At 39.0% G+C, this 25,604-nt stretch overlaps 2 protein-coding genes across 2 annotated transcripts; one reads left to right on the forward strand and one right to left on the reverse strand.

Annotated features, from left to right (window-relative positions):
* Window positions 1-607: 607 nt before the first annotated feature.
* Window positions 608-10,465, reverse strand: rab22a (RAB22A, member RAS oncogene family). Its single transcript, XM_044023268.1, has 7 exons — window positions 10,160-10,465; window positions 9,582-9,661; window positions 9,057-9,138; window positions 5,406-5,477; window positions 4,873-4,979; window positions 4,493-4,602; window positions 608-3,495 (listed from the first exon to the last, which is right to left on the reverse strand). The coding sequence occupies exons 1-7, from the start codon at window positions 10,193-10,195 to the stop codon at window positions 3,398-3,400; spliced, it is 585 nt and encodes a 194-aa protein (XP_043879203.1). The 5' UTR covers window positions 10,196-10,465; the 3' UTR covers window positions 608-3,397.
* A 215-nt stretch (window positions 10,466-10,680) lies between these two features.
* Window positions 10,681-24,358, forward strand: ppp4r1l (protein phosphatase 4, regulatory subunit 1-like). The gene is made up of 20 exons (XM_044023267.1): window positions 10,681-10,912; window positions 12,461-12,505; window positions 13,050-13,179; window positions 14,391-14,497; window positions 14,683-14,825; window positions 15,526-15,672; window positions 15,806-15,913; window positions 16,516-16,581; window positions 16,794-16,952; window positions 17,717-17,841; window positions 18,236-18,735; window positions 18,842-19,134; window positions 19,419-19,505; window positions 19,990-20,175; window positions 20,936-21,097; window positions 21,263-21,363; window positions 21,618-21,738; window positions 22,418-22,552; window positions 22,978-23,119; window positions 23,726-24,358. Exons 1-20 carry the CDS (start codon window positions 10,906-10,908, stop codon window positions 23,869-23,871), a joined length of 2,910 nt encoding a protein of 969 aa, XP_043879202.1. The 5' UTR covers window positions 10,681-10,905; the 3' UTR covers window positions 23,872-24,358.
* Window positions 24,359-25,604: the final 1,246 nt, after the last annotated feature.

The following is a 25,604-nucleotide window of genomic DNA, read 5'->3' on the forward strand; positions in this document are numbered from 1 at the left end:
AGCTTTAAAAATAAACAGTCTTGGCTTTTCAGATAGAATAAAAATGAATAGAGGACATACAGTACAGTAAATGTGATAAATGTATGTGATAAAAACAAGGAGTCCTGCAACTGATGAGTCAGACTCTAAATGTTCAATTCATGGGAAAAAAACAAAAAGAAAACCTGCCAAGTTCTCAAAGTTTACCCAGAATTACTGCTGAGATAAGGAGTTGTCACATCAAAAACTATATTAAGCTTTTTTAGTTTATTCCAATACCTGTGAAGTTAATTGATTAAACTTTTTTTTTTTAAAAACACAACAAAAACAATTTATACAATTTCAGCTTTTTCCATAGGGTGGGTAAAAACACTTTCTGCCCTCTGTCTGGCAGAGGATATTTCACTGAAATTTAAATAATGCTCCAACTCACATCTCAAGTGTCTTAATGTTATATATATAGCCTGGCAGCTCGCTGCTAACTAAAACAACATAACCAATCACTAACAACATTGTCACTAAATCCCCATGGAGAAAGTTAATGCAATTGCACAAATCTCACTTAGGCCTCACTCCAAAGAGTACACAAAGACACACACAGACTAAATGCAGGACCAGACGAGGAGAGTGTATTTTAGTCAATCTTTTATTAATAAACTGACAATTCCCTTTTTACACATTTGGAAATACACCTCAAACACGTGTTTACAGGTATTATGTTATAATCATTATGAATTGCTAATGGTGGCAACTACATTTCTGATGGTATTACTGCAAATGGTGAACACGTTTATTGTGGTCACAGAACTGACTTAAAACAGAATATAGTTTTTGATTTCTGGGCAATTTGATGTTATTTATCTACACTGAAAAATATACACAGATTGCTCACATTCCCAGGGCCAGCCCAAGACTAATTGTATTTTTCAATGCACCACTACTCATGCCTCCCGTTTCCAAATAAGGGAAAACAAGTCATAATTATCAAACTTCAAATATTTTTATAAGCATTTTATATGATTAGTACTTCAAATCATTACAACAACAATAAAAAGGTTAATTATGTATGATGTAGTAAAATGTCTTTGACATCATTTGGCACCACCATCTCCATAGCAATAACATTTGAACTAATGGTTTAAAACCTAAAATAATGTCATAGGATATTAAGAAAGTCTGACACCCTTGCAAGAATGTTTTTATAAAGTGATTTCACAGAGATATTAACAGACCGCAGACAGAGTGTTAGATAGATATAAGAGCCAATTCATACAAACAGTCTTAAGTGCAGCTTAGAAAAAGATTCCCTTTTAAATGGTACGTTTCAGCTCGAGTTGGCTCTATGATTTAATGCTGCGTGAATGATCAAAGGCAGAGTCAATTCAAAGTTAATGTTTTAAAACTCTGGTTTGCAAGGTATTCGCTCATACTATGTACAAGCAAGATTGTCACCTGTCAGTGAGCAGAGAAAACACTACTTCAATTTAAACCTGTCATTATCCTGTTGGACACAGTTTTAACAAGTTTATGGTTTGTGGTGTATCAGTCTGTAACAGATTTCTCAAATCAAGTCACAATTTATCATGATTACAACTATTGCACTCCATAGGAAAACTCCTGAAAAAAGGCAGCACTGCATAGCACATAACTCAATCAATAGCAGCTGTATTTAAGATTCTTACAAATGAAGTTCCTCATGCCGACTTTAAAGCACATGGTTCCTATTCATAAATTCAAAACCACATCTGTGTTTTTTTTGGCAACTTTTAAGAGGCTTTAAGGCTAACGGGGCTCATGAGATCCAGATCCAAGTATGAAATTACAAACAAATTATTAAGTCAGTCATAGGTGCATTTGTCCACTGCTACTAAAGTTCAAATAGGCCAATATCAGAGGGGATTGTGATAGCTGACTTGTGTGATCCTTATGCTGTGTTATCACAGATAGATATGTTGTTTTGAATTAAAAGTTATGATGGTACTATATGAAAGCTGTTTCAATAAGTTTTATTTAGTTAACCTTTTTATCAAAATTTGGCAAAATAGTGTATGGCTCGCCTATGAAACTGCTGTAAAGAATAAGCAAAGGACATTGGTGTTAAAATGAGACTTGACTGAAGTTGGAAACAACTGGCAGGATGCTCTGTGCACCATGTAGTTCATCATACAGGACACACACAAATCTGTTCATGGATCTTCAGCAATTAAAAGCAGAAACACATGGAAGCAGCTAGAAATGTTCTCATGTAATCAACTCAAGACAACCAACTGAGTCAGCAGTTTCTGCCCTGATTAAAGCTCCGTCATTGGAAAATGTGGACTGCTATGTTTCCTTCTTATCACAGAGATACATTTTTACAATCAAATCATTCTTATCATTGAAATACAAGAGATCTTGTAGGCCAAGTTTTGGTAATTAATTCTACACTGTGTGTTGGAGAATGATATAAGAACAACACCAGTCCCGTATTTGGCCATTAAGTACAATCAGTAGCTGATTATTTTTTATAAAGACTGGGAGGAGGAAGAAATGGTTCACCTAGCACAGGCTTATTGAGCTGCACTACCCAGGTGCTGTCTACAGACTTGTATTTGTAGTACAGACATAAGAACCAGGTACCAATATCCTCACCTCATGCTTGGCAAAACCCCAAATAAGTGTACTTCCCAAAACGTTGGCACTATTCCTTTTAATTCAAAGGAAACAGGCTTTCACACATCTTTCATTCCTGCATATCTGCCAGTGTGATTGTGATTTACAGTCAAAGAAAGAAATTCATATTCTGCCTGGATGAAAACAATAATCAATGCCATAAAATTTAAATCAAGCATTTCTGATGCTTCGGCAAGTTATCCTCCATGCAAACATTGAGAGTTCTGTTGCAAACAATGATCATTTCTTTCCTTGGAAACTGACAAAGTATTGATTTTACACATGAACTGCAAAGATGAATCCTTCAAAGTTGAGAACATTTGGGGGAGAAGGTTCCCTAAATAAAACTCAACGGCAATAATTTAAGTATTATATAAATTCATTTCTGTTGAATGTAAAGATAAATGTACAGATCCAAATGCAATTCCTCGGATCAATATGAGATGACAATACACCACGCAGAGACTGTTGCACCTTCATTGTTACATGAATGTATTTATGCAACAATTTTTGTCTGTGCTTTTTTTTTTAACAAGCGGATTTTTTTTTTCTGCCAGCAAATTTTAAGGTGATTCTTGATCATTTGCTGTCGCTAAGTCCTGTTTAGAAAAAGCATTCACTTCTGTCAACGGAGTGACTCTATTGCACTCTGATGACTGGCTGCATGTTGAGCCATTAGCTGAAGCAGGTTGGGGGACACAGAGAGTAAGCAAAGGTCAGGTCAAAGGTCAGGTCATACGTAATGCATGGACAATCACCGGCATCATCAGCAACACGTCCTGCGAGACTCTGAAGCCTGACGTCCAAGTTTAAAACCTTTTCCTGAAGTTCCTCCTGATGCCTCAGCAAGGGGGATGCGCTTACCTGTGAGACACACAAATTTACATAGTCTCCCAGCATTCAGCCGAGCCTTTTCTCTGCTAAGGTCTCCACCCACACATGTACTGTTAAACAACGCTTCACTTTTTCACATCAATTTTAAAATAACACAGTTTGTCGAGATAGTACCAATGCTGTAAAGACAGCTATGATAGGACAATTCAGCCTGAGATCATGTAAAGTGACACCACAACAACATGCTAGTTGCCATTGCTGTTGTTACCTATGGTTTACACCATGTTATTTAGCTCATTTTATTGCTGTATATTTTTTAACTTCTGCATGCCATTTTGATGTTGATGGTTATGCATGGTCCCACTATTTACTTTTGTTGTATGTTGCACACTTTACTGCACTTGGTTTGCCATGGACTCTGCTGCTTCCCTCATACTACATGCTGTGCATTGTCTAGTTGCTGTATGATGTTCATGGTAGCAAACAAGTTTATAAACAAGTAATAAAGTTGATCCTCTCTTTATTCTTGCAGTTATGACTTTAGACACTAGGAGCATTTGCATGGGTCTTTCAGTCTCAGGGGTCCCTCGGTAAACCAAGAGAAATGTTTCCAGTTTCCCACAACACTCAATCCAATATCCATTAGGATATAGAAGCAAGAATTCCACAGTGAGGCATCATTCCTCCAAGACTCCTTAAAATATAATGATTGATATAAAGCTCACATTAGTTGCAATATACTATATATTGTATAGTATGGAAATGAGACATTGCTACTGTGTATATCTTGTTTTTAGGGAAACAAGCAAGTGATTATCTGCATCTTATCCTGAACCAGCTCATCCCTGTCAGTGGTACACAAACAGCAGAAAACACTTGAACATTCTGAAGTTAATACATGTATGTACCATTACTGTTGCCTCCCTAAGTGTAAATGCTCCACAATGCTTAATTTGTTAAAATACTATAATACAAGTCTGAAGCTGTGTCGGTCAATGGGCACCAAATGCTCAAGAAACATACTCACTTATCTCTATAAACACCTCATTGATGTTAATGGCATTCTTGGCACTGGTTTCTACAAAGATGGCATGAATGGAGTCAGCATAGTCCTTGGCATCCTTTTCTGGCACCTCCCTGCAAATACAAAAAGTAGGTCAAAATTGTTATGTTATAATAATATGTACACAGATTCTCCACTTCCACGCATGACCTGATAATCAGTTCTTCTTACTGCTATTAGATGGAAGAAGCTCATAGGTGGTATGTATAAACAACTAAAATGTTTATGTATTTGAGCAATCAAGCAGCAACAATAAATCTTAAAACTACTCCTTAAACTCTGAAATATGAAAGCTTATTCAGTGCAAATGGACAGATTAGACCAACTGTCAATCTCAGGTTCACCTGGCATCTGACAGGTCACACTTGTTACCAGCGATGGCAACCACTATGTTAGGAGGACCATGTTGACGCAGCTCCTTCACCCAGTTCTTCAGTGTTTGGAAGGACTCCTGGAGATAAAAGTAAACAACATGTTTCACTGAGAGACGCAATTAGCAGACAGTAGCCCTCGTGGTGAGAATCAGGTGGTAAGATCAATTCCACTCTTGTATCTTTGCTGACTCACAGCGGCCTAGTGCTTTGCATAAAGACAAGGGTAAACAGATATTGTGGTTCTGTGCAAAGGTAAGAAACTCATATAATTAATAGTAGTGTTTATTAAATTGACACCAAAACATAAGGGCAAGTTATAATTTTATACTAAAAATGGTGGCTTCATACTGTGTTTACTATGTAGACATTAGAGTGGTATTAACCTTCTCTTAGCACAGCAACACACTAATACATATACATATACATACATACATACATACATACATGCATACATACATAGCAATACATTAAAAAAATAGAATGAAGCACAACAGACATATTACCTCTTTAGTGATGTCATAAACAATGATAGCTGCTGCAGAACCTCTGTAGTACATTGGTGCCAGAGCGCGAAACTATGGAAAGGCAGAGAAAATAAGCAGTGAAACACTCTTTAAGAAAAAGGGACTCTTTAAGGGATCTTTAAGGGAAAATTAATTGCTACATGAACTTGACCATATAATCTTCTGACATCATAATGTCTAGATTCAAATTCAACAAACCATATGAAACAGGATATGAACAGAGAACAAAAATCTTCTGTATGATTGCAGTTTTCCAACTCAGCTCAAGAATTGGGCTTTTCATAGACTAAAGATTAGCAATTACATAAGCCATAAGCACACAAACTGCAGATTCAACTCAATTTCTGTTTCAATAACATTGACTATAACAAACTTTAAAACGATGTATAAAAAAACAACAAAAAAATTACACTCCAGCATTATTTTACAAAACCAGGGCCTGGTGTTTTGAGCCTATAAGCCAGGCAGTTTTAAATAAAACTGCTCGACTTGTCTTTCCACCAGGACCTCACACATGTGGGAGCCATCAAGAGAAAGATGAGCAGAATGTGTCAAAAGCTGTTAGTGTTCTAATATTTATGGAAGCATATACATTTGATCTCAGCCCAACACATCACAAATCTCTGCATAGTCAAAGCAGCATGTGCAATTTCCAAATCCATAGTTGCCTGGAAGGCTGGGGGTTATTTTTTGCCAGGTTTTGGTATTTTTCCAGTAAAATACTTTCCAGTGCTTCACCAATCAGCCTGCTGTCATAATATTTTAAAACACACTGGGCTCTCTTTTTACCTCATGGGAGGGAACGAAAAGGTTAAACCCAACATCATCTTCAGTTAAAGTGGCTGAGCAACCCATATGTCCAGGCCACTGTGTCAACAGCATTTAAGACAACTTCAACAAAGCAAGGGGCAAGAAATTAAATTAAAACATCTTTCCAAATCCTTTTACATTATTTAGCTTCAGTGACAGAAAGTCACCAAGTAAATATAATCGATTATCATATTAGCAGTTCTGACTTATTACTTACCATTTCTGATAGTTCACTTCTTATCTAACAGCTGCAGTAATGTGTTACTTTGCTGAAATCATTTACAGATTAAGCATTTCATTTGTGATATAAATGATCTACTGCAACCAGGTACAGTAAAATGCTTAGAATGTTTAAGCATCAGTTTAAATACACAATAACATATTGTACAATGTATAATTGTACAAGTTCTCAAAGTAGCCATTCTTTTCATACTACAGTTTTCATATACTGGCATTCACATACTACAAACTATACTTTTAAAAGAGAACCCTTATAATGGAGGAGTAATACATGTGGTATAACTACTTTTAAATAAACAATCTAGCCATTCATTTTAATTGTATTCTATTCAATGATTTGATGAAAACGCAGTCATTTGTTTAAATTACGGTTCCGGTTCATAATTTTAATTTTCACTCTAAAAATAAGTGTAATTGTAACCTACAAGTTATAGTGCATTTGACAGACAGTTGAATTGTACCACAAACTACAACCTCCAAAATGACTAGCAAGTAGAATCAACTGTAGTTCAAATTCTGAATCGTATTAAAGGAGAATTTTCCATCAACATCTCCTAGCTGTGAGAACACTTAAATGCCTTTGTGTAATTTAGACTGGACAAGAGCTTTAAACAGGCTAATGAAATCATGTAACATGTATAATAACTAACAAACTTTATGTCACAAGAGGCAACAAATGATTTCACTTGGAATGACCCTGCCTTCCTGCCAATTCTATTTTCCATTACAATTTGAATACGATGGAATAAACGATCCGTCTTGGAGTGACAGTGTTACCTCAGGAAAGCACACATTCCACATAATTATAGTTGTTACTGGCCTTAAGTCCACTAACGGGTATCCAACTTAGAATATTTGGCAAAAGCCTCTGTATTGAGTGCTCTCTGTTTCTTTGGCCAGTATTGGGCTGCACCACCACCAGTCCTGTGTGGTCTATCTGTGCATTAAACCAAAGAGCAATCACGCTGAGGCCAGACATCTGACCACACAGCAGCCCAGAAAACAGCCCCAGTGATGCCCTGCGAGTGCTGATTAATTGCGGAAACCACAAGCTGGGTGCATAATGAAAGGAACCCTCCTATTTCAGTGGGATGCAAGGTTCCCTTTGCTTGTTTTCAGTGAAAAGGCACGGCAAGGAGGGGTGGGCCTGGAATGGTCGTTGACAGCTGAGCTCAAATATACTCCTAACTGTAAGCTCTCATGTGGTCTTAAGATATGGACTGTGGAGTGTAGCAATCTCAGAGCTTTTCCTGCCCCGGTCTTTCCTTACATGTGAATTGGCCAGATCTGTACTCCCTTTACTCAACTCAACAGATTTTGATAGGCCAAAGCTCATAAGAGGTAAGAAAACAAGCCATGAAAGGCTTTTAAATACCACAGCAGCTTTGTCAGAAAACACACACACACAAACTCTGAGATGTGTGAAACCTAACAAAGGTATGTTGCAACTGTTTCACTCACAGATGTGAAAAACTGGGAAGAATGGAGGGCCATTTGCATAAAATGTAAATGAACACAAAAGAACAGGGCAAAAATTTATTTAAAAAAAAAAGTAAATAAATAAAGATCTACATTGTGCATTGTGTAATGATGTGAATCTCATGAACACTGTACAACAGTAGACCAATGCAGCTTGAATGTATCCCTCGTTTTACCTAAAATGGGGCTACCATGATGCCCCCCCAATGACATAAAGACGCCAGGGCGACAAAAGAATCCTATTTGGTTGGGTTGTGCATGAGAAAAGGGAAGGGCATTCACAAAAAAGGGAAGTGATGCAGAGTGCTAATACAAAGAAATGTGGTATGCTGCGAGTCAAACAAGAAAGTAGTTCCTTTCTCTACAACTGTGTGGGGCTTGGTTTAACTTTCATAGGATTTAACAATAAAACTGCATGAGACACCACAATATATCATGTTCCACATATTACTGCAAATATTATCTCTATGTGTGGTTTCGTTCTAGATGTTTTTTGTCTTACAAAGCTCTCCAATCAGGTCATCTGTAGACACTCTGAAGTCCAGATTACATAAGGAGGGGCGCCTGGACATGATAATCACTGACAAACACTTTACAGGGGTGTGTGCAACATGTATCCACACAAAAGGAAAGCAATGGCACACTTTTATTTATGTCTAAAAAGCAGTACAACGAGAAAGCAGAAAGGATATGGAAAGGAGTGGCAGGACAAAGATTTAAAGGGACAAATCATCAACATGTTTTTCTACTTTAAAAAAAGGAGAAGCCATCACAGAACACACCATTCTAACTAATCTAAATGATGCTTGGATGCCTGAGAGCTTGAGGAAGCATTCACTGAACTGACAGGTAAATGTTGCCCCCTATCAGAAAAAATGAAGCACTGCATTGTTCATGTACCCCCAGGCTGGTTCAGGGAGTGGTTCTTACACATGAATAGGCATTTTCACTTCCTTTACAACTAGTAGACAAGCTTATGAATAAGTCAAGTCAAGCTGGTTCATTAAAATATGAAATCCTATCTGATGCTGTACCAAAACAATCCTCTTCAGGTTGATTATCCACCAGCAAATCAAAAAAATCCCAATGGGGCTTACTAACCCTCTCTTGTCCTGCTGTGTCCCAGATCAGGAACTTGTGTAGTTCATTTTGGTATTGCACTGTCTTGGTCATGAAGGATGCCCTGGTGAAAAGAAGCCACTTTATTTAAGACATTTACAAAACTCTATACAAAGTTATCAATTGAAGCTTTCGTTGTTTTACAACAAAAATACAATTGATTTATATGCTCATGTGATAATATTCTTGAGATAAAAGTTGAAAGAAAATGATTTGTCAATGTTGGCACAATTTCAATTTGGCTCACACAAAGTCGAGGCTGTTTGTGTTACATCAAAACATAGTTCCTTGTTGTTTAAGTGTTTATTATCTTTCACCAATAAAAAATGCTCGATTAAAAATATGGTAATACTGAATTTTGAATACATTCAATTTTGAAAGTTGATCAATTCAAATAACCTTTTTGTTTGTTTGTTTTACATTAAGTAAACTATTTTATAACTGAAAGCAAAGAAAACTGACAAAAAATAAACATAACTTTTAATGAGGTTGACTGTATGAACTTACCCAATTGTTGGGTTAATGTTTGGGTCAAAGCTGTCCTCCACAAATCTCCAGACAATACTTGACTTTCCAACACCAGTATCCTGCAGAAATAAAATAAGGTTGATACTAAACACAGCAGCCCTGATTGTTCCAAAAGACTTAAATTTGTATCATCATATAAGCAGGTGAGGACGATGTAAACTTTGAGGATGTTACCTCAGGAAACAAATGAACTAATGATAGTGACAATTACGGCTTGTGCTGTTTTAGTATGTTTTTATGAGTAAACAACAGTACATGCATGGGTGTTGTGTCCTGTGAAAGATGAGTAAATAATAGCTGAAGCAAAGACTGGTGATGTTATTACCTCAACCAATGCAGTTATATTTTAGCCGGCATTTGTCAGCCTGTTCATGAGTGTATTAATCAAGTAACGAATGATCTGATGTATGTGTTGTCACTCTTTTGATCACAGGCATACACACTTACAGTATGACCCATGTAAACAAACCAGCCTGGTGAAGGAGCAGTGATGCTACAAGTATATAAATACGGACTGTAGGTGAACATGTTTAGATGAAAGACAAACGCCAACTTACCCCCAGAAGACACACTTTTAACTCTCGTAGTGCCATATCGATCTCCTCCTCTGTCAAAATGGGTTTGTTGTGATGATGACCATTGACTATTTTATTTACAGTTATTATCTTGAGTATTCTTCAGGTGGTCTATGCTATCTAGTAGTTGTACTTCATCGTGATCACATACTGCCACATACGCGCATCTGGTTTGGTCGTATTTGGAGCATTGTGATGTACAATTACCAAGCTAACAAGCTAACTAGCTAACAGCGAAGCTTCCAAATCGCCCCGACTCCATCTTGAACTAACTGTGCAGTCACGTGACTGCTCGGCCCGTGTGTGTGCGCCCACACATATCTTTATTAGGTTGTGAGGACATTTTATCAGGTCCTCACAACTTTAATGGGCTGTTTAATGGTTAAGACTATAGTTTACAGTTAGATTTTCAGTTGTGGTTGTGGAAAGGGTAGGAGTTGCGCACTTTGTTATTGTTATATTGTTATATCAATGGTTATCCTCACAGACAGAGATAAGTGTGTGTGTGTGTGTGTGTTTGACACACAACGCCCACGGGCTCTCATCTATCCCGGTTATGCTGAAGCCGATTTAATCGGTTGACCAGTGTCAAGAATATTACACCGGATACTTTCAGCACCAGGAAGTGCTCGCAGGAAGTAGTTTGCTCCCGTGTTTGAGTGACAGCTGTGTACTGGTGACAGCCCACACCGGGACGGCGGCCCCGCAGAGCCGAGGCGAGACTTAAGATGGCAGGTAATGGTACTTTTTAAATTGTGTTTTCTTCTGGATTTTGACGCTCAGTATGGACTTGAAATTATATTGTATATTATATAGAGTTAACCTGGGGAAATAGCATTACTCGCTTAACTGCATTTGTGCTTTTTCCTGGCGAAGTGTTTGCCTCAAGTCAAGCGAGAGGACTGGACGAGCTGTTAGCAAACTTAGCCCTGCTAGCTAGCTAACCAAAGCTACTCAGCGGCATCGAAATTTGTGACTTTAAGACCACACTAGAACGTACAACGTATCAGCACATGTGCTTATCGTTGTAAATAATTATATACAGTGCATTAAAACACATCAACGCGCCTTTGATGGTGTTCATTTTCGAAATGTTGATATACCAAAGGCTGGCGAGGTGACCTAGCTAACGCTAGCCAAGTTGCTAAAGTCATTTTCAGCCCTAAGCTGACCAAATCCTCCTTTATACCAAAACAAAGGCGATATGTTTTGCTTTATCATGCTGCCTTTTTGTGGCAGTGTGAAACCATTCGCAAATATTTATTCCGCTCATAAAATGCAATGTTTAATAAATCCTGTCGGGATTGAAGTTGTTTTTGTATTTGGAGTACATTCCCTTGCTTGTCCAGCTGTAAACACTGGCATTAGCCGTCCTACCACGTTTCTCGTTTTGGGTTTATTTTGTGGCGTTCCTTTCTTACACTCCCGTGTTGTTGTTTTATAAAGTATGGTGTGTTGGCGGCACTGAAACAAATGATGGAAGTAAATCGTTTTGTCTCTGTAAATGATTTTAGGGCGTTGAAAATCACACTTGACCCGTTTTCTGTCAATTTTTTGAATGCATGATAATGGGAGACACGACCGGAACTATATTAAGTGTACTAGATTTTTCCTCCTGAATTTCGTATTGTAGTTTACCCGTTCGTTATTGGCATTAAAGCTGCAATAAATACCCGATTAATTAAATTTAAATTCACCAGAAAATGAAGCTGAAAAGGGACCGTGGCATTTCTTTATATGGGATAGTTAACTAAACAGCCATTCAAATTACTGGTCCAACGAAATATGACATTTTGATGTTCCTCAGAAGGAAAATATGATTTTGAGATTGTTTCCCCAAATCTTACAAAAGAAAAACAGGCATTAGTAGATTTAATAACCTTTGTTTTCATGAAAGTGAGAATCAGATATATCCCCTTCACCCTCAAATAGGTAATATTTGTTGTATGTCTGTTGTGTTATTCTGCATTTTTTCCCCCAAGTGTTATCTAAAAAGAAAAGTGAACACAGCGTATACCAGAAAGTCAAGTGATAATAATCACATAATCAGTCATTTTGCGAGATACAGCACTCTCCCATCATGTGAATGCGATACACGGATGCGAATTAGACTTTGTCCTCCTTAGTATTTTGCAACTTGTTGACCTGTCATCACAGAACTTCTTTGATTTTATATAGTGAGTTGTGTAAAGAGACATGAATGATAATAAGTGACATTGCCAGTTATGTTAAAATGTTTGCCACAATTGAAGCCCTGCCTTTCTAACTGTCTTATCCCTGCAGGTCTATCTTTATACTTTGAAGATGGCCATGATGATTTGGATGACTGTGAGTAATCCAGCTAATTTAATTTGTTTCAGTCAAACCCCATTAAACATTACCTGGATTATATTATATTTGAACCTTAATTTTCTTTCCCTTCATCAAGGGGATGGGGTGGGGGCATTGGGGGTTATTTTGAAGTGTCATCTTTCTGGGCAACCCCATTAACCCATGTGAAATTCAAAGCTGTCAACACCATTCAAGGTTTTGCACTATTCTATTATTAGCAGTTATACAGACCAGAAATCCCTGTCTGCATTAGCCACCGTGATGAAACGGTGTTTGGGTCCAACTGCAAAGCCAACATGTATTTACAGTTGGATGATTAAATGGAATAATCAGTTGGCCTCTCTGCTATATTCACCCTTCGGAGAGTCCTCGTTTGTGACATTACCATGTTTCGGTAGCATCAGCATTGTACTGTAATTACTGTGGTTCATCTTTCAGTGTCCGTAGTATGAAAGTTTTGTTATTGTAGGCATCATAGATGTGCTTCTTGCATTATTCAAATTTTTGGGGGTCTAAATTTATTTTTCTTTCCCTTCTGCAGTTGGATTTGATGATTATGGCTCAGAGTGTGACGGCATTCGCATTACAGCCTTCCTTGATGCAGGACAAGACAACTTAACCCCTCTCGGGAGGCTAGAGAAGTACGCCTTCAGTGAGAATGTTTTTAACAGGTACGTAGAAATCGGTGCTCGGGCAACAGCAAAAGGGTATTAACACTGTGATGTATACAGTACATGGAGCAGTATGCCTTGTAATGCAGAAAAGATTCAAGTGTTTGCCACAGTGTAGCATGACCTGCTAAAACTTTTACAAGAATCCCTGCTGGCTGTTGGGTTTTACACTGCACTCACATGTCCGCAGTAGAGGCTTCAACTGAAAAACTGCTCGTTAACTTTGCATGGGGTGGTGACACGTGTTGCTAGACACTGTGGATCCGATGCTTCACCATGCTCACGTTTCATGGGGCAGATGTTGAGAAAAGTTCATTTTAAAAATGTTTGAAATGGTCATGTTTCATTTTAATATGTGAATTAATAAATTAAGGTACTCTAAAGTAATAGGTTCCCTGCCAGTTTCACTCGCTGAGCGTCACTACATGATGTCTCTTCACGGTGGCACTTCTCAAATGAATGAGGGAAACTTGGCCAGAAGTTATCTGAAGAAGGGAGCATAGAAAGCTTTGTTAAGAGATGCCTTGTCCATGTTCAATACATAGACTTGAAACATTTTGTTCTCTGTGTTGTGAATAAATACAGAAATCCTGCACTTTCACAGATGTTTTCTTCAGTTATACAGATAATGTGATGTATTGCTACATGATTGTCGTGCAATAATTAATTATCACAGAATTATTGTATTGTGATATTATTGGTATCGTGGACCATGTATCGTGAATTGTGATTTCCAGAGCTCTCGGACAAGATGTTCTTTGACGTTGTTGACGTTGGAGTCACACACAGCAATGGCAGACACTACTTGGCCATAGCTTTAGTAACATCAGCAACTGTTATATAAAGTCGGCCAATGCAGACCAAGCGTCATCCATCCAAAATTAGGGTTAGGGTTAAAATGCAGTGTTAAGGCTAAAATAATTGAAAACGTATTGGTAAATAATTTGTTGATTTTAATGTAGTATTTAGGTTTTGTTATGTATAAAATGTAGTTTGTTGCAGACATGTAATGTTGTTTTATTGTCCCCACATAAATATGTTTAGCGTCTGTCTTCCTGCTTCTCTTGTTTAGCTTTGCAGAGTTCAAACCCTCCTCAATTTCTACTGCATATGTGTGAAGCATTTGACAGCTATGTGCTATGCTGTCTACACTCAGCACTTGCAGGCATGGGCAGGCAGTCTATTAACTTTAAGCTCCTGTTACTTTCCAGGCAAATCGTGGCACGTGGCCTGCTTGATGTGCTTCGAGAGTTCAGTGACAATGAAAACGACTTTATCAGTGTCATGGAGACAGTCGCCCGAATGTCAGAAGATGGAGGTAGATGTCTTTTCCTGTTCATCTGATAAATCTGGCACAACCTTGCATTTGTCTCCAATTTCATTTGCACATTTTGGATTAAAAAAAAAAAATGCTATGGCATTTCAAATTAACAAATACACGTACCTTGTAATGCACACATAATTATTTGTTCTTCATTTGTATTATGTGATGTGTGTTCTCAGAGCCCACAGTGCGAGCTGAACTAATGGAGCAGGTTCCCAATATTGCCATGTTTTTACATGAGAGTCGGCCCAACTTCCCAGCCGCTTTCTCAAGATACTTGGTACCAATTGTAGTCCGGTATCTTACTGATCCAAATAATCAGGTAGGTTTTATATGTTCCACTTGTCTAGCTGACCTTTGAATTTACAGCCTCTTCTTACTTTGAATGTCATTCTTCACATTTCAATGCACAGTTTAATCGAGCTAAGGCTGTTGTCCAACTAAGACTGAGTCTGAGTATACATGCGAAGGAGAAACTCAATTTATTGGCCGTGCACGTCTGGCTCTGCCTCCGCTGTATCTCTCTATAAGCTAGTGCGTATTGAATCAGTTTCCTGCTTTCCTTTGCGTCACAGAAAAGCAAACGGTGAGATGGTTCTGTATGTTTTGTACCTGCTGTACATCGTGATACAAATTAAATTGAGCATGGCTCTTGTGGTCTTGTGGAAAGCATGCCGCCACTTTATGATTTCTGGCAACATTACTGCAGTTTATACGTCGTCTCCTTCTACTTCCGGGTCAAAGACCAGAGAGGAAATTTTGGTGCATACACAGAACACCAAGTCCGACTAAGCGTATACATGCAGGATTAGTGAATCACATTATCCAGGTATGTTAGTCAGACTAAGATTAGCTCAGTTTTGGTTGGACTAATGTGTTTGCATGACATTAAGAAAACCAAATTATTGTCTTAGTCTGACTAAAAGCAGACTTTTGAAACGCATGAAAATATACTGACTCACACAACACATTTATTTTTTGTGCACGTCTTGTAAAGTTATTGTAAACTTCTATTTTTCCAGGTGCGGAAGACGAGTCAGGCAGCTTTGCTTGTTCTGCTGGAACAGGGTCTTATCTCTAAAGCTGACATGGAAACTAAAGTATGTCCAGTTCTGCTGGACCTCACAGAACCCAGCAGTGATGATGACTACAAAATAGAGGCTGTTGCTGTAAGAAAATCCACTTGTCTCAATAAATCAATAATTTAGCTCCTTAACTTCTTTTAAAGCGTTTCACTTCAAATATTCACCAGTCAGTAAGTTGTGACGGCACTAAGGGCTTCCCATATGTCTCCTCTTACAGATTATGTGTAAAGTTGTCACGATGTTGAGCAAAGACACAGTGGAGCATCTACTGTTGCCACGTTTCTGTGACCTGTGTAGTGATGCTAGACTTTTCCAGGTTCGCAAGGTAACAACATTCAAACTATATCACTACTTTTTTACTGCTATGTTACTTTTCTGATTTTTAACCTACACTATTTTCAGTTTGTGTCTGTCGTTACAACCAAGACATTTTGAGCTAACCTAAATATGTTTTTATTTATCCACAAGGATACATTGACTGAGTTTGACTTAATTCTGTTTTTGCACATCAAAGTAGCCTACACAGTGCTGTTGTTTCTGAGAAATGTTAATTATTTTCTGTAACTGGCTCCAGTTGGAGAAGAGTTTTGTTCAAAGAGTTGCAAATGTGCAAAATGTGGTGCATAGTTGTTCAGCTTTTTATAATACAAGACTATTATCCACCACTTGTCTTCGTAATCCCAGGATTTAGAATAGGTTCAATATGTTTTACCCACTGCTGCATTTTTTAAGTTTGAGTTAAAGGTAATGTCAACTGGAAATGAATTTTTTTTAGTCAAAATCTAGGATTATGTTATGTTGTTGGCCATCCAATATTACAACCAAATATCTGCTATGATGATGCTTGTATTGTAAACTGTATTCCTTTGCTTTTTGACTTGTTTTATTGTCAATGTATGTTACATAATGCCCATGTTATTTTCCAAGGTCTGTGCAGCAAATTTTGGAGAGTTCTGTTCTATTGTGGGTCAGGAGGCTACTGAAAAACTATTGGTGAGAGACCTGAGAGTCCATTTTCATCCCATTTTTATATTGACATTATTATGTAACTTTAAAGATAAACATAGGTGTTCTTGAATACTTTCCTGAGTCAACATTTAAAATGTAAATGTTTTTATTGTGTCAGGTAATTATCACACCCTTCACAGCTAACTTGCTGAATTTATGTGCAGCTGACTTGTTTTTTTGCTTTTGTTTTAACATAGATGCCCAAGTTCTTCGATCTGTGTTCGGACAGTTTGTGGGGCATCAGGAAAGCTTGTGCTGAGTGCTTCATGATGGTCTCTAATTCCACCTGTCCAGAAGTGCGACGCACAAAGCTGTCCCCCCTGTTCATCAGTCTTATTAGTGACCAGTCCCGCTGGGTAAGATACATAAAAGAAATTGCAAGTCACACAATTGCTTAAGACTACAAGCACATTAATGTGTAACTTCCTCTTTTGCTCCGATGAAAATCAAACCATTGTTGCTTAGCTCCAGTCAATTTCTTACCTGCAATTTCATGTTCCTGATTTTGAGCTGTGCACTTTTAGATGCCAATTTCTAATTTGCATTTTGTGTCCTTTTTTATGGTTCAATAACTGAGTTGAGTAAAAAAGACCTTAAGTATCACAGCACCTAACTGGCAATTCTACATACATTTGAACAATAATTACAAAACATTGGAGCCTGTGGGCTTAATGTTTTTGCAGCACTCATTCACATTTTCTTTAGTCATGTGCTATGAGCATGCATAAATGGCAACATGCTACCATTTGCATACTAAAATATTTGGTCAGCTTGTAATGATGGATATGTTAAATTGTGTGTGTTTATGCATTCATTATGTTATACAAGCAGAACTGCATGTGGTTCAATTGCCCTCATTTATTTAACATTTTGGATTAAAACTTGTTCTCAAAATGGTGCCCAATTTAATGAATCCTGTTAAACAATACTTCAAAACAATACTTTCCACACGTCTTATCTGCTAAGTCATCTGTGAGGCACTTTGAACTGTATTAATCTTAATTCAGGTTGCTGTTATGTAATTTAGACTAACCAAGTTTGTTTGCATTAAGCCATTGCCCTAATGCACTTCTTTGGAATGTTGTTGAAACTGAGAGATTCTTTCCTGCTCTACTAACAGGTGCGCCAGGCTGCCTTTCAGTCTTTGGGACGTTTTATCTCTACCTTTGCCAACCCCTCCAGCACAGGTCTTCACTTCAGAGAGGATGGCGCGCTACTCGAGGTCCCCAGGGTCATGTTGGATGGGTAAGTCCACTGTTATCTTATGTCACAGTTGAGTGAAGAATGTGCGATTATTTTGGTGGTTGAAATCCATGTATCGGGCCAGACGGTAACTATAACACATAGTAGTGCTACACAAGTATGAATTTGTGTCACTGTGAATGCATCATTGCGACACTGGCCAAATGAGTCATGGACATAATGTACTGGGCTTAATCAGGACGGACTGGATTTGTCTCATGGTTTAAAGGTTTAGAAGAATTTCACTTTTAAATAGCTTTTATGTTTGACTAATTCTTTTTCTCAAATGCAGAAGAAATTGCTCTTTCAACAAGTGTAGCTAGTTGTCAGCAATTACAAAGATGCTAATGATCTTGGTGTAAATATTTACTTTGGTTTTTGTTTTCACTCCCTACAGCAACTGTTCCCTAAACTCCTTGAACTGCTCCGACATCAGCAACTGCCGCACAGCGAGAACCATCACGCACACACCTCCCAACCAGGATGGACGTGCAACACCTTCGCCAGAGCAGATTTCAATAGCTGACCGTGAAAATATGCACAACTTTGATGACAACTCTTCTGTGTCTGCGGAGATGCAGGACGTTTTCAGCCACTTTGTCTCAAATGACAGGCCTATGACAACAAACAACACAAATAACACAAAAGAGATGGACCAGACAGATGAGAACTTTAATTCTTTCCACTTCTGGAGGTCTCCTTTACCGGATATCAGTGGGGAACTGGAGATGCTAAGTTGTCAAACATCAGAGGACGTGAGAAAGGAGGAGAATGAGGAAGATGAGGAGGAAGATAATTGTCCCGACTCCAAGTCAAGTCATGGCAAAGCTACCAGCGACCAGATCCAGAAAGTGTTAGACTGTTTGCAACCTCACATGGACGACCCTGATGTACAAGGTTAGTTTTTGTGAATTAAATTTGATCATCATATTTAGCATATTTTTGTAAGTGGTGTTTTGGCAGAAGGATTAAGCAGTAAGCGTTGCATCTGTAATTTGTCTAGCGCAAGTCCAGGTGTTGTCAGCAGCTTTGAAGGCAGCCCAGCTCGACAACCCAACAGACGACAGCCTAACTGAGCCGCAGCCAGAAGAGCAGCCTGAGAGTGACACTGAGAACCCGTCTGTGGAGAGCAAATCTGTGGAGGTTCAGTCGGAATGTGAGGAGAGCCCCACCGAAGAGGAGCAAATGATGGAGACACAACCAGAGTCGAGCCCTGTCCAGGAGCAAGGAGACGAAGAGACACAGACGGAGCCTCAGGAGGACCAGGAAGACTCTCCTCTTAACTCGCCTGTTCTAGTACGAGACTATTTTGAATATTGCAGTGTGAATAATTTAGCTTTATACACAAAAGAGGATTTAGTTTAGAGTAGGATTTATCCGACTTACAGCACCACTGTAGGATATATGAATATATCACTGAGGATCTGGCTGTATCATGCTTTAAAGGCCCTGAAATTTGAGTAAATAAGCCCCCCCCCATATAATGTTATATGGGGGGGGGGGCTGTCTTTCTTACATGTTTATTACTGGACGACGTTAGTGAGCCATAGTCTTAGAATGGATATTTGTGTTTTCCCCAGGAGTCTGAACTGATAGAGCGTGTGGAGGAAGAGGAAAAGGATGACTTGGCTCACAGCCCTCTGTCTGAGGATAAACCTAAGGTCCAGGTCAGTAAGCATTGCTCTATTCATCATCTAGCATCAACTATTTTGATCTGCTCCTCTCTGTTCATATTGATCAGCTCTGACTAGGAGTTGGCAAGATATAACACAGGTTGGCCGCATGTGGTTAGAAAACCTGGAGACACCAGACCCCACAACTAAGTCTTTGAAATTGTTTTATATGCTCTTGCTAGTATTCTGCACATTTTACCATATAGTAGAGCATCTAAATGTTAAATGTTCCTACACTGTCTTTAAACGTAAGCAAACATTTAAAATTTAAGGTTTTCCTCAAACATTGTGATAAACAATTCAAATATAATTTTTAAAAGATATCTTTCATTCTTGTGAAAATACCCCAAAAATATTGAGAGTATTTTTTATCCATATCACCCACCCCAGGCTCAGATGTGGATTATTGAACACCTTCTCCCTGTGCATCATTGTTCCTCTTTGGTCATCACACTCTTGTGTCTCACTGTGTCTCTAGAATGTCATTCCTCAGCAACTGTTGGATCAGTACCTCTCAATGACGGACCCGGCCCGGGCTCAGACGGTCGATACAGAGATAGCCAAACACTGTGCCTTCAGCCTGCCAGGAGTCGCTCTCACTTTGGGAAGACAGAACTGGCATTGCCTCAAGGACACGTACGAAACCCTAGCTACTGATGTGCAGGTAAATGGAGAAATGGGAAACCAGGAGTGTAATTGTGGTTTGTGATTGCTGTTTTTCACTGAATCGCAAACATAAACCAAATGCAAACAGAATAATTGATATTAGTTAAGCTCAGTTTAAAATACTTAAGTCATTTTGCCAAATTCTACTTATTTTGCAAAATGAACTTTTCTCAATAGCAACTCATTAATTTGTGTCTTCTGTTGAAAAGCCAAACAACCAGCAGTAGCATTAGAGATTTGCATTTGACTCGGGATCCTTTTTTTGATCCATACATGCTTATGTAATAACATTAGACTATCGGATGGTTTTACTAGATTCATCACAAATCTCACCTAATAAAGAAAATCAGGCTCATAAACTCATACATAGAAAAATTATATAAATACAAAGAAATAGCATCTTGTGATAGGATCACATTAGACTGCGTGTGACTTAAGAGTCGAAAACAATAACGGCCTTGTTATTGCTGGCAGTAATACTATGAGGCGTCTTGCTTAAGTGAGCATGTTCCTTTTGGTAGACACCAGGTACAGGAGTTACTTTTTTATTTTTTGGACAATTCAAAGACAACAGTGTAAATTGGACTGAAGTTGAAAGCCTAATCACTGAATATCACTAAAATTTTAAAGTTAGAAGATAATTGCCCGCTTCAGTAATGTAATTGACTGAATAAAGTGATATGTTCATATTTAAAAAAAGCAGCCTGAGTGGATTTGCTCTCATGCTTTTGTGTTTCTCTCCTTCCTGCTTCTCTCAGTGGAAGGTACGTCGTACATTGGCCTTCTCCATCCACGAGCTGGCAGTGATCCTGGGAGATCAGCTGACGGCGGCAGATCTGGTTCCCATCTTCAATGGTTTCCTCAAAGACCTGGACGAGGTCCGCATCGGTGTGCTCAAACATCTGTATGACTTCCTCAAGGTAAGATTTATAGATTCCTCCTCCGCTTTTCCAAGTGTGCACTTTGAATTGAATTTATCGGTTTTGGTGTTTTTTCAAACAGCTTGAAAGTATTGTGTTTGATGACTGCTGTTATTGCCTGGTGCTGGATAACTCTGTTAAATCATCTGCATCTCCCTGTTGCAGCTGCTGCACGCAGACAAAAGGAGAGAATATCTGTACCAGCTTCAGGAGTTCATGGTGACGGACAACAGCCGGAACTGGAGATTCAGATATGAGCTGGCAGAGTATGTCTTATTTTTTTCTGTCCTACATGGAAAGAATTTTGTGATATTTACATTTTTCATTTTATAGCACTCATAATTATTCAAACAGTCCCATCAGCAAAATGGCAGAGTTAAGTTTTGCTTTGGTATCACTGTGTGTTAGTCTCACAGTTGTATCTTGTAGTGCTAATTTACATTTACACTTACATTGTTCTGCTATTTACAATAAGGTTTGTATAACTCGCATGTTTCCTTCTTTCCCTGCCTCCCTCCAGGCAGCTGATCTTGATCATAGAGTTGTACAGCCACTATGACGTGTATGACTACCTCAGGCAGATAGCGCTCACACTCTGCTCTGACAAAGTCTCGGAGGTCAGGTGGATCTCATACAAACTGGTAAGCTTACAGCAGATCAGTATCAGTGTTTTTGTGTGTGTGCATGTGGACAGAAAATCTGGTTTTGAAAAACACTGGCAGTGTGTGAGAGACGGTTGTCAGCAAAAACAATAGAATGTCCAGGACAAAGGGGAAATGAGTCATTAGAGAGTAGCTGCTCAGTCACATAGACAGCTTCAGTTCTTAATTGGTAAACAAATATTGTAACATGTTATTAAAACCTTGTCTTTATTTCCTTGATGAGAAAGACTAATTACCACTGACTGTTATCAGTGGTCATTAGTCTTACACCTAAGAAACCATTATGCCACACAGTTCTTGTTTTTTAAACACATAGGTTTTTGTATGGATTAAAATTAATTATTGTTGGTTTTTGTTGCTTTCTAGGCAGAATCAGTTGTTTTCAGTCTTAATGTTTTTATCAGCTCGTAGGGCGCTGGCATTCAATTCTTCTCAACTGAATTCAACTTAAAACCATTATTTTAAAGACAGATGACGGTTTATTATTAGTCTAAGTAACTTTCATAATGCAGGCAGTTTCTACTTCTTTGTTTGTATTCTCTGACTGAGAGGAGTAAGTCCAATGACTTACTCTTGATGCACATTTTTGACCAAGGTTTTTGATCTTGTAGATGAAGTGCAGTTTTTCTAATGTACCTCTGTATTGTTTTACTTTCAGGTTGTAGAGATTCTCCAGAAGCTGTATGCATGCGGTGCTGATGATCTGGGCCTGAACTTCATCAATGAGCTTACTGTCAGGTTCTGCCACTGTCCCAAATGGGTGGGGAGGCAGGCCTTTGCCTTCATCTGCCAGGTCTGTTGTGTTTTTTACTTTACATGGAATAATGAAGCAACAGCTTCAGTGTCATCTCCCCATCTCTTTTTCCTGCTGTAAACACTGTAGCTGTTTGAGTGACTGCATGGTCATTGTCCAAACCACTTAATAAGTAAAAGCAAACATTTTTATTGTTGCAAGTTAATTCTTGTTGACAGTTAAATGTCATTTCCTTTGGATTTCTCTTTAAACAAAACAGAACAGTGGGTGTTTATGCAGTGGCCATTGCCTTAAACCACATCATTATCTGTCATCAAGGTGTTTAAGTCTTATGTGTCATGGTGAAACCTTCAGTGGAAACCATGAGCCAGTTGGTCAACATATTTGTGTCTGAGAGGATCTTGTGTAGTCCGTCACACCAACCAGTTTAAGTGACTGTCTGTCTGTGTTACCTCATACTCTAGGCTATAGTGGAGGAGGACTGTATGCCCATGGAGCAGTTCAGCCAGCACCTCCTGCCAAGCCTCCTCAGCCTCTCATCAGACCCAGTAGCTAACGTCCGTGTACTGGTGGCCAAGGCTCTACGACAGAGTGTCATGGAGAAAGGTACAAGTCCCCTGTGATATTTGTGAAAGAATTGTCGAATTTTTTTTACAACACAGATCTCTATAAGACATTTGTCAACATCCACATGCTCCATACAACATCCACACACGAGTAGTATCAACTTTTTTTACACACATTTTTGCATCGATTTGATACTTCAAGCTTCAGTATTAAGATGAAAGATGTAATTAATCCTACAAATAGCTATGTGTCTGTGTTTAATTGGTGTGCAACTCTTGTTTTGTTGTTGTTCTGCCTCTTTTTGGCCTTTTGAAACAGAAATGATGTAACATTTGTATGCTGTGTCCTTCATCTGAAAACAATACTGTAGTGTTAGTGTATACAGCAGCAGTGCAAGTGAGGGCAAGAAGAAGTTTATCACATCAAACTGTTGAATGACTGGGTTATTTGAGCAGCAGAATACACTTCTGGTGCTTCTTTGTGTTTTAAGTCATAATCCAATCATAATCCTACACTTCTATGTTTCCATTTTTCAGAGGAAGTGCATGTTACTATGTTCTATGTGCTCTGTTTCATCTCTTTCACACATACCGTGCAGTTTTTTCTGAGTTGAGAACCTAAAGGTGTCTTGTGCTTGGTTTACAGTGTACTTCAAGGAGCCGGGCTGTGCCTACTCTGACGAGCTGGAAGAGACTGTGATGGCGCTGCAGTCAGACAAGGACCGCGACGTCCGCTTCTTTGCCAGCCAGGACCCCAACAAAGGCTTGATGGACACGGCCTCTTTGACCTAGCCCCGGCGCCCCAACTCGTGTTACAGCCCACCTGCCTGTCTACCTACCTGTCTGTCTGACTGATGCACAGTCAGCACAACTTGCAACACCAGCACCTGACCAGACCCGCGACCACTCGCCTGCTGGGCAGACCCGCACCAACCATCACTTGAGAGTCGTGTCAGATGTTCAGATTAAAGTAAAGAAGCGTGAGCATGCTCAAACAATACAACCCATTGTCTGGTTGGGCTCAACACGGCACACCTTACATTCATTCACAACACACAGTGCATGCTTCTCAGCATTTTCAGGAAATGAGCAGGACTCAGAGGTCGGCTGCACTGCTTTGTAGGAGCTGACACTTTTTTCGCCTGAATATTTTTCTCGCCCTCCACACTAATAACAATGACTCAATCCCCCCCCGGCCACAGATTTGTAAAATTACAACGGGCTCTTTTTCTCCAAAGCTAACTGTAAGCTTGATATAAAATTTCTGAATTGATTTTAATATTCCTTGTTGCTTCTTTTTGTGGATTTCTTAACGAACAAGTGGGCGAGGCCTGCCCGACTGACATGTGCACTAACTCAGGGGGACTCATCTGAAACTAAACAGCATTATTAGCTTTTGTGATAAGCAGCGGCTCATGAAACCTGTTGAAAAAGAACTACAGCTGTCTGAGCAACAGACCAGCCAAACCAAGTAGCTCTGGTGGTGTGTCTCGCATCATTTCTTCTCAAATGCCTCTTGTCCTCCATCTTGTGAATTGTGCTCTGGGTTATTGTCTGTTTCTGTTCTACTTTTTTTTATTCCCTCTCTTCATTTGACCGCTGGGCCACTGAAACCACTACTGTTGCATAGAGGGAACAGTGACTCTGCCACTCAGCGTAAAGTTTGATTGACGCCATGTCTTAGACATGTATTTCTTTTAAAAACCTTAATCACAAACTGTTGACTCTCCCTCTCCAAAAAAAGTGTCTTTTTACCAAAACACTTCTCCCGAGCATCAGGTGACGATGAAATACCTCTGTTTGGACGTGACTGGCCAGTGTGTGGTTCATGTAGAGAGAGACGTCTGTTCTCGCAGATGACGAATGTGGGTGATTCTGTGGTGTCAACTTCAACATCTGAACAAGGGCTCTTAACGATGTGCCACAGGGTGACGTCAAACTCAGAAGAGATGGAAGGCAAGCTCACTGTTGGATTATGCATGCATGCCCCTCTTTGTGTATAGTCTGTTCCAGTTTTTAAAAACGTTGACCTCCTGATATGAATTATGTGACCATGGTAGCTTTCAGTGGATCTGATGGACCAGTTGAACAGTAGGATAAAGGAGCAGCCGTATTAGGAGACTGAAAGATGACTGATGTGTGAAGTTTCTCAATATTTTGCTACTCTTTGTACAGTGTAAACCTGTGGAAAACAGTATATGTTTCTGGAACCAAGGCCAGTTAAGTCGGGTTTTTAAACATGGAGATGTGTGAATACTGGGAGCAGTCACCAAGTCACTTTTTTTTAAGTCTCTTGTGCTTGTTTTCCCTCTGTTGTAAATTATATCACGCTCAACCTCCCCTTTTTTTTTGAACATAGACGTAACTTGAGAACTGATGTGGTGTGTGCTGTGCATCTCAAGTCTTTCTTCCTTCGAAAGGAGAGATCACTGCAGTAATGGCAGTGTCTGCTCATCTCATCTGTCTGCAATTTGTGTCCATCTCATTTTTATGTAGTAGAACAGTTAATATATACATTTTATGAA

This window comes from Solea senegalensis, linkage group LG4, assembly GCF_019176455.1.
Source record: "Solea senegalensis isolate Sse05_10M linkage group LG4, IFAPA_SoseM_1, whole genome shotgun sequence".
In the NCBI taxonomy this organism is placed as follows: domain Eukaryota; kingdom Metazoa; phylum Chordata; class Actinopteri; order Pleuronectiformes; family Soleidae; genus Solea; species Solea senegalensis.

Excerpts from the sequence above, each read along its gene's own strand:
- rab22a (XM_044023268.1), bottom strand. The coding sequence starts at position 10,195 with ATGGCACTACGAGAGTTAAAAGTGTGTCTTCTGGGG. Across the intron at positions 9,662-10,159 it reads TAAAAGTGTGTCTTCTGGGG|GATACTGGTGTTGGAAAGTC; the intron begins GTAAGTTGGCGT and ends TTATTTCTGCAG. Across the intron at positions 4,980-5,405 it reads TTTATGACATCACTAAAGAG|GAGTCCTTCCAAACACTGAA; the intron begins GTAATATGTCTG and ends TTTTATCTCCAG.
- ppp4r1l (XM_044023267.1), top strand. Across the intron at positions 16,582-16,793 it reads AGGCTACTGAAAAACTATTG|ATGCCCAAGTTCTTCGATCT; the intron begins GTGAGAGACCTG and ends GTTTTAACATAG. Across the intron at positions 19,135-19,418 it reads CTCTTAACTCGCCTGTTCTA|GAGTCTGAACTGATAGAGCG; the intron begins GTACGAGACTAT and ends TGTTTTCCCCAG.